This window comes from Peromyscus californicus, unplaced genomic scaffold (assembly GCF_007827085.1).
Source record: "Peromyscus californicus insignis strain IS unplaced genomic scaffold, ASM782708v3 Scaffold_5__1_contigs__length_169319896, whole genome shotgun sequence".
NCBI lineage: Eukaryota > Metazoa > Chordata > Mammalia > Rodentia > Cricetidae > Peromyscus > Peromyscus californicus.
In genome coordinates this window covers 48949748-48962331 of record NW_026294573.1, presented here as the reverse complement: position 1 = coordinate 48962331, position 12584 = coordinate 48949748, and the positions used below count along the sequence as shown (strand labels likewise).

At 43.9% G+C, this 12584-nt stretch overlaps 1 protein-coding gene across 33 annotated transcripts in view; it reads left to right on the top strand.

Annotated features, from left to right (window-relative positions):
- Positions 1–8546: 8546 nt before the first annotated feature.
- Sgip1 (SH3GL interacting endocytic adaptor 1) overlaps positions 8547–12584 on the top strand; it is a 192843-nt gene continuing 188805 nt past the window's right edge. For 24 of the 33 annotated variants that reach the window (XM_052716913.1, XM_052716911.1, XM_052716902.1 and 21 more), the window contains exon 1: positions 9521–9895. In XM_052716913.1, coding sequence (XP_052572873.1) covers positions 9886–9895 — 10 coding nt within the window. In that variant the 5' untranslated portion in view covers positions 9521–9885. Of the gene's footprint in view, positions 8901–9179; positions 9198–9450; positions 9469–9519; positions 9896–12584 lie in introns of those variants that run through there. The other 9 variants (XM_052716912.1, XM_052716919.1, XM_052716918.1 and 6 more) reach the window with 5 other exon arrangements.

The following is a 12584-nucleotide window of genomic DNA, read 5'->3' as shown; positions in this document are numbered from 1 at the left end:
GCATGATGCTTAGTTTTGTCAACTTGACACAGCCTAGAATCACACGGAGCGGAAGTCTTACATTGATTTGGCCTATGGGCACGTCTGTGGGGATTGTGTTGACTGTTATTTGACATAGAAAGATCCAGCCCACTATGGGATATACTATTCCTTACGCTTAGGCTGTGTGTGTGTGTGTGTGTGTGTGTGTGTGTGTGTGTGTGTGTGAGAGAGAGAGAGAGAGAGAGAGAGAGAGAGAGAGAGAGAGAGAGAGAGAGAGAGAGATGAACAGTATGAAAGAGAAGAAGGCTTCTGGGAGCAAACAAGCAAGGATTCATGTGTTCATTCTCGCTCTGCTCTGGACCGTGGCTGTGAGGCTTCACGCTCCTGTCCTGACTTCCTTACCATAATGAGCCGTCACCTGAAAGTGAAAGCCGAGGCAGCCCCCTCTTCCCTACTTGCTTCTCAGAGCAGTGTTTTACGACAGCAGCAGCAATGAAACCAGGACAAGAAGCTTAGATTGTTAATTGCACTGGCAGATAATGCCGAGTTATCTTTATTACTCATAGAATTAGAAGATAATACATTGTGATATATCATGTCATGCTTTATGGATTATGTTGGCTGATAACTTACTTAAAAATTTTGCATCAGTAGTCATAAGCAAGGAAAGTTATAGTCTACTTTTATCAATTTTGTCATGACTCATAATTTACAAAGTGAAATTTTGAGGGTTTTTTTTTCTGTTGTCTAGATTCTTGGACTGTTAAAATCATGTCTGAGTCCATCATTCAGGGCAGTGGTTGTAGCCGGAAGTTTCTCCGGTCCTGCCTTGCCCAGCAGTCTGAACGAATCTCTCTCACCCAAGGTCCCACAGCCACTTGTAAAATAATTACTCAGAGGCTTATATTAATACAAACTACATGGCCTATGGCTTCAGCTTCTTGCTAGCTAGCTCTTTCATCTTAAAGTAACCCATTCCTATTAATCTATATGTTGCCACATGGCCACATGGCATTACCAGTCTGCTGGAATCTTGTTGCTCCTTGCACAGTGGCTGATGTGACCTCCTAAAAGGAGAGGAGGCCCAATGTGGGGCAAGAGTTTCCACCTAAAACCTGAGAGAACTTAAAAAGAGATTCGTCCCAACTCCGGGGCTGGATGGGACACAGAGAAACTTCCCTCTGCAGTGGCTACCCTGAGTTGTGGGTTATGCTCTAAGTACACTGGCGCTGTTGGTGTTCAATCCTGGCAGTGTGTGTCAAATCACTGATTATAGCCACAGTATTTTGTAACATGAATCTTAAAAAGTCTTACTAATAAAAACAAACCCGGAGCCAGGTATTGGGGTGAACGCTGAAAGATCACAGAAACAGAACAAGCCACAGCTAACCTCATCTCCCCAATTCCTCAGCTGATCTTGTTTCCTCAAACTGGAAGCCTCTGCGAATGGATCTCAGCTGAACTGAATGGATCTCAGCTGAACTGCTGAAAGAGCTTAGTTTCTGGTCCTCACACCTTATACACCTTTCTGCTTCCTGCCACCACTTTCTGGAATTAAAGGCATGTGTCACCATGCCTGGCTGTTTCCAAGTGTGGCTTTAAATACACAGAAATCTGGATGGATCTCTGCCTCCGGAATGCTAGGATTAAAAGCATGTGTGCCACATTTTCTGGCCTCTATGTCTATCTAATGACTGTTCTGTTCTCTGACCCCAGATAAGTTTATTAGGGTGCACAATAATGGAGGACACAATATCACCACAGTATTTAAAAGTCTTTATGTATGATATACTACTTACATGAATTCTTTCTGGTTATTGTTATGCCCATCACAGCAATCCACTTTTACTGGTTTTTTTCACTTTTTTTAAATACATTTTTTCACTCAATATATTCTGATCACCATTTCCCCTCCCTCAACTCCTCCCAGATCCTCCTCACCTCCCCACATCTCCATATATCCAACTTCATGCCCTCTGTCTCTCTCTGTCTCTGTCTCCTCTCTCTCTCTCTCTCTCTCTCTCTCTCTCTCTCTCTCCTCTCTCTCTCTCTCTCTCTCTCAGACAAACAGAAACAAATCAAAATTTTAAAAGAAAAAGCATAAGAAACATGCACATATAAGACAAAAAAATCTATCATCTACTATGAGCATGGGCCTATCCTTAAGTGAGGTTTATTACTCAGTGAGGGTTCACTGGAGAAAACTAATTTTTCCTTTTCCTTTGCAAGCAGTTTTCAGTTGTAGATAGCTTTTTGTTTAGGGGCAAGAGCTCATGTCCACTTCCCCTTCTCAGCACTGGGATGTTCTCTGGCTTGGACCTATGCATGCTCTGTGCATGCTGCCACAGTCTCTGTGCGTTCCTATGTGCAATAGCCCTGTTGTGTTTGTGTCTGTTTCTTTGGCAGCATCTATCCCCGCTGGCTCTTCTTTCTGCCTCTTTGTCCACATAGTTCTCTGAGCCCCAAGGGAAGGAGTTTGATGAAGACATTCCATTTAGGACTGAGTGTTCCAAAGTGTCTCACTCTGCACATTGTCCAGTGTTGGGTCTCTGTGTCACTTCCCATCTATTGCAGGAGGAAGCTAAGTCACTGATCTACAGGTACAGCAGAATGTCATTAGGAGTCATTTCATTGCTATGTTCCTTTAACATAAGAATAGCATTTGGTCTTCCCCTATCCCCTTGGCCCATCTCATCTCGGGTTCTTGGCCACCCTAGCAGTGTCAGGCATGGGTTCCATCTCATGGGGTGGCCTCAAGTCCAATCAGATAGTGGTTGTTTACTCATACAACATTTGGGCCAGTATTGCACCAGTGTGTCATGGAGGCAGGTCACCATTGTAAATCACAGGGTTTGTAGCTAGCGGGGTGGCTCCCTTTCTCCTCTGGTAGCATGCAGAGTACCTTCTAGAACCATGAAAACTAGTCAGTAAAAGTCAAGACATCCGCTTGGCTTCTCTGTATTTAATGAGTTGTGTAAGTGTTGTCTTCAACAATAGGGGCTTACAATCAGTTAATGGAGAGCAATCATAGCCTTGACAATAACCTGAGTTGTTTGGGCGTTTCCATGGGGCCCTTTTGGCCAACAACTCAATTAGATGTAGCCCAGTCCTGGCACTGGAAGTCACTTGGTGGTGAAAGTGTCTAATTGGGGCTTTGTCTCCCCTAGTATTGGGTGACTCCATTTAGATTTCTTTCATACATGTATGTATTTTAAGAATCTTCTACTAGTAGGTTTCTATATGACGCCTCAAATGGCCCTTAGTGTTAGTGTCCCTTACTGTATTCTCTCCTGTATCCTCTTTTCTCTCCCTCTCCCCATTTAATCTTCCCACTCCAGTCTTCCCTCTGAGTCTCCATAACCATATATTCTATTTCCTTCCTGGATGGAGATACTGGGGAGTCGATAGAATATAGCTAAACCCCTGATTACATGGAGAAAAAGTACTATGAAGAGAGGATATACTGGAAAGAGAGGAGAGAGAGAGAGAGAGAGAGAGAGAGAGAGAGAGAGAGAGAGAGAGAGAGATCTGAGTAGTTCCCTTACTGCTTCTGTAGTCCTGAAACTATATCAAAATTTAAAAATAGATCCTTTTTAAAAATAAATTTGGTCCTTTAGTACTTGGTTCTGGTGACAATTTCATGACATTTCCTGATTCCAGCTTCCTCTCAGCTGTTCTTCCTGTAGTTTGTAAACCAGACAAATTCCTTTTATCTATTTCTTTAATATTTCAAGTTGTAATTGTTTCATTTTCAACCGAGTATAGTATATGCATACATGTATATACAATATACATATACACAGAGGCGTTTTATACATTCATACATGGCTGTGTTAAAAAACAAACAAACCCAAAACCCAGCAGGATCTCAGCAAAAACTCATGTGCTTTCACCTCAATGCAGACATGAGAATCTCTCACTGTAGTGACTCATAGAACTTGGTCTCCTCAGGCAAGACTGCTACCTCTAGTGCTTGGGCAACATTTCCCCTTTTACTACCATTGACTGCCTCCAAGGAGAAAGTAAAATGGAAAGAGCCAATTTTTCTGCTAAGATGACTACCTTGGAGATATGTGCATGTAGACATATACACACTTTAAAACTTTCTCCTCCGGTTCCTTCATTCCTCCTTCATGACTCAGTTCTCAGTCTTTGTTTCCTTTTTTATAAAAACAATAATTTTTTAATTATTTACTCTTTTATTGGTCTTTTGCCTGTATGAAGGTGTGTATGAAGGTGTTGGATCCTGGAGTTACAGACAGTTGTGAGCTGCCATGTGGGTGCTGGGAATTGAACCCAGGCCCTCTGGAAGAGCAGCCAGTGTTCTTAACAACAGAGCCATCTCTCCAGCCCTGTTTCCCTTTTTTTTAAGTAGGAACAGATAATCTCCTAAAATACTAAAATTAAAAAGGACTAAAGAAGCCCGACTTTTGAGAACGTGATAGGTATCTGACTTCTGTTCTTTAATTTATTTCTTTATTTTGAGCCAGGGTCTTACTGTGTAGCCCAGGCTGGCCTTGAACTTGTTATGTAGACCAGGCTGGCCTTGAACTCACACCTCCACCTTCCTCTGCCTCTGGAATACTAGAATCAAAGACCTGGTCATCACACCCAACTGGAATCTGATTCTAAATCACAGATAACTAATGAAGCATCATCACCACAATATAAACCTTATTTCAGAAAGATAATGCCATGTCTAGTGACATCAGCACCTAGGTTATTGGTCTTTGGCTGGCCAAAAGCACACTCTGTAAGCCTAGTATGACGTGGGTCTGTCTTTATCATCTTGGATAGGGCTCCCAGGCAAGGTTTGTGCTCTGATGCTAGCCAGCAACTGAGCCCATCTTTTCCAAGGTATTTTGGCTGCAATTTCAGGCTTGTAGGAAACATCCTATTATTTCAGCAGCAAGAAATCCTTCTTTGGAGCTTGTCAACCAGGAAAGAGCTACCCCCCAAAATGAAGAAATTGGAGCATAATCTAAAATGTTACTTATGTTCTTGCTCAAAACCATGTTTCCCTAAAAAAAAAAGAAAGAAAGAAAAAAAATCTATGAGGAAACAAAATCAAGGTATTTGATCTTTTCTGACAACGTATTTGAGTATGTTTTTAATGTAAAGTGCAACTTTGTTCCTTAGATATTCTTATAATTGATAATAGCATTGTCTTTTTTAAAAGGGCACAAGACAAGCAAGCAGCTGATAAAGCTGTAGAGAAATGTATTTGGCCTCAGGACTGACCTGTCCATTTTTTTGCTACACACCTCTTTGTTGGTCTTTCTAGTGTAATCCTGGCTACAATTTTGTTTTTCCTATAAACATAACAGCTATTGACCAAATGTTCTGAATCAACATCTATTAAAAGATATAAATAACCAGGAAATATATGAAAGATGCTCAATGCCAGTAATTACCAGGGAAATACAAAGCCACTTAAAACTGACTATTAACAATAAGACAAAAACATAACAGATGCTGACGAAGCGCAGAAGGAGAACTCTTGCATACTGTTAGTAGAAATGCAATTATAAAAACAATAGAAAGTTTGCTCAACTTGAAAGAGGACTGCCATATGATCCAATGGTTCTGCTATTAGGTATCCATCCAAAAAGAAGGAAACTTGTGTTGATATATTGGGTACCCTAATAAAATTTGCCTGAAGATCAGAGAGACAAAGGAACAAGCCACTTCTTACCTCTGGGACTCCTCAGCCTGAAAAACTCTAGTTCCTGTCTCCTCGAGCCTTATATACCTTTCTCTGCCCAGCCATCACTTCTGGGATTAAAGGCATGTGTGCTTCCCAGTACTGGGATTAAAGGTGTGTGCCACCACTGCCTGGCTCTGTTTCTCTCCTAGACTGAGTCAATCTCGTGTAATCCAGGGTGGCTTTGAACTCACAGAGATCTAGATGGATCTTTGCCTCCTGAGTTCTAGGATTAAAAGTTTGTGCTACCACTGCCTGGCATCTATGTTTAATTTAGTGGCTTGTTCTGACCTCTGATATTCAGGCAAATTTTATTAGGGTACACAATATATTACTACATAAACTAGTATGTTAAATAGACATCTGCACCTACCTGTGCATTGTGTTATTATTTACAATAGCCAACATACGGAATCAGCCTAAAAGTCCATCAACAGACGAATAGATAAGGAAAATGTCATATATACACATACACAGTGGATTATTCAGTAATAAAACTGCTACATAGCTACTTAGTGTAACATGAGCGAGCTTCCAGGATATTAGATTAAGTGACATAAGCCAGGCATGTATAGAAAGATAAATACTACATATTCTCATCAAACGTGGAAGCTAAATATTTGATTTGACTGATGTAGAGAGTAGAACAGCATTATGGGAAGATGGTTGACAGGTGTCAGGGGGAGCAGATGGCTAAGAGTAACTTCTAACAGTCTATGGTGCAGTTCAGTCACTGTGGTTGCTCATACTTGTTTACTTCTAAACAGCTAGCAGGAAAGATTTATAAAGTCACACATACACACACATTTATTGAGGCTGTGGATGTGTGAATTACCTTGATCCCATCACTAAACATGCTCCATATGCATTTAGATCTCACATTGTGCCTCATAAATAGGTACAATGTTTCTATGTGGATCCAAACTTTCAAACTCTATTCTGAACAAGAATCTTTGAGCACACTTTCTGCCTAGCTATTAGGCTTGCTGCAATCCTAACCCAAACTGGTGTGAGCTGCAGTGAATGCAAGAGGTCTGCTCTGTTCACGAGAGCCAGGGCTGGGAGCAAAGGCTGACCAACGCCTCCCTTACCTGCAGCTTTGCTTCGCCTCCTGCATTTCCTGCCTCTGCTCACCTCCAGACTCCACCTGACTTTCCCCATTCAGAGTTCCTTATTGTTTTTATAACTTCCACCCCACATTCATTCATTTTTTTTCTCCCATAAACTATCCCCAAATGCCATCATTTTCAAATTTTCCCCCATTAGTCTTGTTTGCCTCCGCTTTCTATTGAGGAGCCTTTCAGGCATCTCCAACAAACTGGCCCTCTGCCTCACCTAGCCTTTCACTGCCATTCTTAGCGCACAGGACTCTCCGCGCCCGTCATTCTCTGGCTGCATCCTTCTCTGATGCATGTGCCAGCCCGTGGGGTGTCAATGACACTAATTCTGCAAAGCTAACACGGAGGACTTAACAAGCCTCTAGACACAACACTAAGCGACTTTCTGGCAACCCCCAACCCTAAAATCAGTTTCGTTGCTCTTTCATAACTGTAATTTTGCTAGTTATGAATTGTAAATGTAATTATCTGTGTTTTCCGATAGTCTTAGGCTACCCCTATGAAAGAGTCGCTCACTCACAAAGGAGTATCAGCTCACAGATTGTGAACCACTGGTTTACAGGCTTCTGAACTTGGTATTGTTATAATCGCCGTTTTATAGGTAAGAAACCAAAGCCCAGAGTTGCATGGCTGGCCTAGGGTCTCAGACCCCAATGAAAATGAGACACAATTCCATCTCATGCTGTTTGACACCAGGATCCGTCCACGTTCTTAACCTTCAATAAAGTAATTTGCTTATCACACACACACATACATACACACACACACACCCTTTATGCAATAACTCACTGAATTTTTCAGAGCAGATCAAGTTGTCCTTAAGACCTGTTTTATTTTGTAATCTCTTCCTTTCAAAACTCTACTGCCTCGTAGACGTAGTGGAAAAGGCCACAAGCAAGAGTATCTTTGCGGAGACTTTAATTTTGAAATGCAGAGCCAGTGAAATGTGTCCTTGAGGGGAAACAATGAGGCTTTTTTTTTTTTTTTAATTAAGAAAATCTTGCCAGGTGGTGGTAGCGCACACCTTTAATCCCAGCACTAAGGAGGCTGAGGCAGGTGGATCTCTGTGAAATAGAGGCTAGCCTGGTCTACAAAGTGAGTTTCAGGTCAGGCTTCAAAGCTACGCAGAGAAACCCTGTCTTGAAAGAAAAAAAAAAAAACTTGTAAGTTGCTAAGGAACTGAATTGCTTTTTGATTTCGACTAATTTGCTTCTTGCTTGGCCTCCTTCACTGTGTTCTTTATTATTCCACGGCCACCAGTATCTCACATTCCCTCTGGAAGAAAACGGAACTCTGTCAGGATCTGGGTAATATTAAGAGAGGGTGTTATGAATGATCAGTACCGTTGTTAGAGACTCAGATCTATCTTCAATAAGGAAATTTTCACAGCCCCGATTCTGCTGTTCCCCATTTTAAAAAGACCTTTCTCTAGTCTCCCATCTCCCTTCATCATTTTATTTTCTCTCTCCCTTCCTCTACGCGTTTCCATTTATTTGTTTTTGCTTGGCTGTCTGGCCTTGTTAAACCCAGGATGGCAGGACAACGGCCGACCTGGGAGTCCCTTTGAAGGACTCCTAGGTCTCTTGAGAGCACTCAGGTGACAGACCCTCAACTCAACCAGACCTTGTGTCTGAACCCTTCCAGGGCAGGCAGATCCCACCCCAGCAAGTTGCCAAGCCCCGGGCTCCGCCCATTCCTCCTGCGCAACCTGGAACGGTTGCCTCCCTCTGGATTTCCCCTGGGGTGAACGTCTGGGCTCCGAGGCGACTCCAGATCGCAGGAGGCGCGTCTCTCCTAAAACGTGCCCCGTAGCAGGGGCTACCGTTGGCAGCTGCCGCCGAGGCTGCGAAAGAGGCTCTCCACCTGGGGCGAGCGGCGGCCCAGCTCGGCAGGAGGACGCGGTGACGGCGGGGGTGGCGGTGGGACCCGCAGCCCGGGGTCGCGGCTGCAGAGCCGAGTGCGTGGGAGGAGACAGCGCGCACACGCCTGCGGCGGCGGCGGCCAAGGCTTAGGCTTCTGCCATCAGCCCCTTCTCCCGCCTCTCGCCCCAGAAATGAGCTGGAGCATCGCCGGTTTGATTCCAGAGCCCGGATCGGGTGGGTTCTTTTGTTTCTTTGTTTTAATGACAGTTCCCAGCCCTTGGGCATGTCATGCGCAATTAATTTCCTGCCTCTTTTCAAGGCAGCTGGGGTGAATTTTTTTTTTTTTTCTGCATCATCCTTTGGGGGATGGTTGTTTATGATGTGACGTCAGCGAATTGATTTTTCTCTCGTGAATGAGAGGGAGAGACACACAGAGAGACGGAGAGACATACATAGACAGGGAGACAGAGATGGGGGAAGGAGAGAGAAAGCACGAGCCGGCCACAGATGACAGATGTGCGCAGAGGCCAGGTGCTGACATTTGAAATTCCTTCAGGTCAAAATGAGGTTGGAATGGAAATGTGAAAGTGTGTTGCCAAGACCTGGAATCACTGAGAAGTTTTTTCTTTAAAAATGAATAAAAGAGAAAAACGAAAAAAAATCCCCTGGGCAGCTCAGTTTCCTGGGCTCCTTTCTCGCTGGCGTCCCCAGTCACAGTGGCAGCTCAGAGATCATCGGGAGCCGGGGAGCCGCAATAGGCTTGCGAGGACCACGAGGAGGGGCGGGGGAAGTACGTCACCAGGTGGGGAAGGGGCTGTGTTTTGGGAGAGGAGCGGGAGGCGGTGGGGGTGGCGAGGAATGGGGACGGGAAATGGGTTCCGTGCGCTCTCCGGGGGTATTGTGTCAGGAGATGCAGGCTGGCTACCATGTGACGCGGTCCAGAGCTGAAGGGATTGGCTGAGGCAGTGCAGGCGGTGCAGCTCGCCGGCTTGCTGTTCCTCTGCCTTTCTCTCTCAGCATCTTCCTGGGAGCTTGTAGGTGAAGCAGCACCAGCAGCATCCATGGCCTGTCTTTCGGGTTAACGCTTGTCTCCTTTGGCTTGGCAGCAAGCAGAACAGACCTCAGCATCGGCATTGTGAGGACTTAGCTGGGACCTGGAAGCACATCCTCCTGTGTTTTTTCTGACTCCTTGGAAATTAAGGAATGCAATTCTGCCACCATGATGGAAGGTAGGATTCCCTCTGCTGTGGTTGACTGGCTCCAGGCAAGATTTGGGTAGACCAGTATGGAAGAATGCATGCAGCCGCTGTCTGTGTCTAGAACCTGGCTGCCAGGGTTTTTGGGAGCAAAGAAGGCAGTTTGCTTGCGACCGTCCAGGGCTTAGACTAATGGAATCAAACCACAGGGTTTCTGCCTAGCTCAGAACCTCCACAGCTCCCAGCCCCTTTGAAAGAGAAAAGCCCAAGTGTTTGTAGGAAGCTGAGACAGCTAGGAAGAAGCTCGCAGACCAAACAAGTTGGGAGAAAAGATAAGGTTTTTTTGTGTTAGGTTCCTGAAAGCATGCTGGTTAAATCTTTGCAATGGAAACTTGTTTTCAGAAATTGACATTAGACGGGAGAGGTCATCGACAGAGTTCTCTACACGCTGTCGTTGTCAGTGAACTGTTTACATATCTTAGAAGATATTTTTGATCTCTGAGGTTTGCATTATAATATTGGAGTGAGGGGCGCAACAAATTTGGTTCATAAACTGGAGTTTTATGGGGGCTGTAATTGCAGCAGAATGAGAGCTCTAACAAAAATACCTGGGCCTCTTGACTCCTTAATCGGGATCACACCAGTTCAGAAAGGAAATGGCTCTTAGCTAAACATCAAGTGATTATTTGCCGATAATCTTACTACATTTAACATTAAGTGTGAGGAGAACTTTCCCTGGGAAATGCTATTTAAAATACACATTATTCTACTAACTTGCTCTTTCCAGCCTGAGATAGTGACAACCAACATCACCTCAGAGAAAGCAACAAATTGGTCAGAGGAGAAGCAGGGAGCTCTGTGCTGGCTTCGATTTTCTGTTTCCACATTACAGGATGGTGCTAAACTCCTGGCCTTTCCTAAGATGACAGGCAGAAATGTTGTACCCAGTTTGGATTTTTTAATACAGAATCCAGTGCATAATGGGTCTCAAATCAGCCATTGAAATGGCAGAGAGGCTACCTTTTAAGTCAAGGTCTGGCCTACTAGTTGTCGATAGTCAGTGGACCTTAGAAATTTACTAAACTGGAATAAAAGGAAACAGTTTCAACAAAACCTGCAATGTAACCTGTACTCATTTGGCAGAAATGAATCTCTCTCTCTCTCTCTCTCTCTCTCTCTCTCTCTCTCTCTCTCTCTCCTCTCTCTCTCTCTCCTATCAGAAATGAATGTCTCTCTCATCATCATCATCATCATCATCATCATCATCATCATCATCAAATGTCATTAGTGTGATTTGAGGGAGTGAAGAATTCTGGGGCAGAAGCTCACAGATTTTGGGAAGTAGCCTTAAAAGGAGGCAGGATATCATCCTGTTTAGCACCTGGTCTCATTTTCAGAGAGCTAAGTGAGATTTTTTGACTAAGATTAAATCAGTTTTAGTTAATTCAAAATTAATTTTATCTTTGAATAACAAGGCAAGATAAACAGAAAGAGTATAATTTATGTAGTTTTCAATTCAAAGCCCGTATGATTTATCTTCATCCGGGAAAAAAAAAATCTCTATAGAAGTACTATATTTTTTCAGCTAAATTTTATGTAGGGTCTATTAAAATGCACCTGCATACGTTCTGATTCTGACCTTCCATGGGGAATTTGAGGACCTGTCCTTTTATACTTCTTGCCTTGAAACTATCCCATGAGTTCTCTGGAGCTGGTAGCATTTCCTGATGTTCATTAGCGGTTCTCCTGGTAATAAGGTCTGGTGTGCCATCCAGAACATCAGCTCGAAGGCCTGAGATAAGCTTATCTGAGCTGCAGAAACTGAAATGGGAACTCGTAACAAAGACTGGCGTTGGAGCTGAAGTAGCACCATGGCTAGCTTGCCAAATTCATCTCATGGAGGATGTTATCGCCGCACTAGTAGGGATCAGAGGTGACACTATGGGTACAGTTGTTTCTAGAGAACCGTTGGGGGAGTGCCCCCTGCTTTCCAATTTCATGTGAAACTAAGAAATGCTTTCTATCCGTAATTCCTGTTTAAATGGTCTCCTATTAATTGTTCAGTGACCTTGGAAAAACAGGTGGGAGCCTTAACCAGGAATCTGACTGTCAGTGGCCTTCCAATTACATGGCCAGTCCTTTTAGCAATGTCTGTGTAGATTTCTGATGCTGCATCCCAGAATCCCTCCTCTAAATTGCTCTTGCTCTGAAGGTGTGATATGGCAGTTATGTCCACTGAAGTCACCTCTAGAGAAAGCCAGGCTGTTGCACATACCACAGTAACCTTGGAAAGCTAAGGAACCTCCAAAAGGTGCCCAAAATGCTGCCATGGCAGCTGTCTGCTGAAATGCCGGTGTGTACTGTGAGATTGCACCACCGAGCAGCTACATAGTCTGTTCTCAGCCAGTTCCTGTGTGCCACATACACATGGTCACACATGCATGTGCAGTCATGCACATAAACACAGTTCTAGAGAGGAGAGGCTGTAGTTTGTACTTGTGTGTGTGCGCACGCGTGCGTGCACATTGCTATAGTCCTGCAGCGTTTCTGTATACTGCTTTGAGAAAGCATGGCAAGGCAACTTTTCAGTCCCTCTGTTCTGTGGGAAACAGGAATAAGTACACATTTAGCTGAATAGCTCATGGTTCAGATTCATGTCTGTGTTTGTTTGGAACAGGATATAGGCTTCATTCACCCAGTGTCTTTGGGAAGGCCTGGTCTT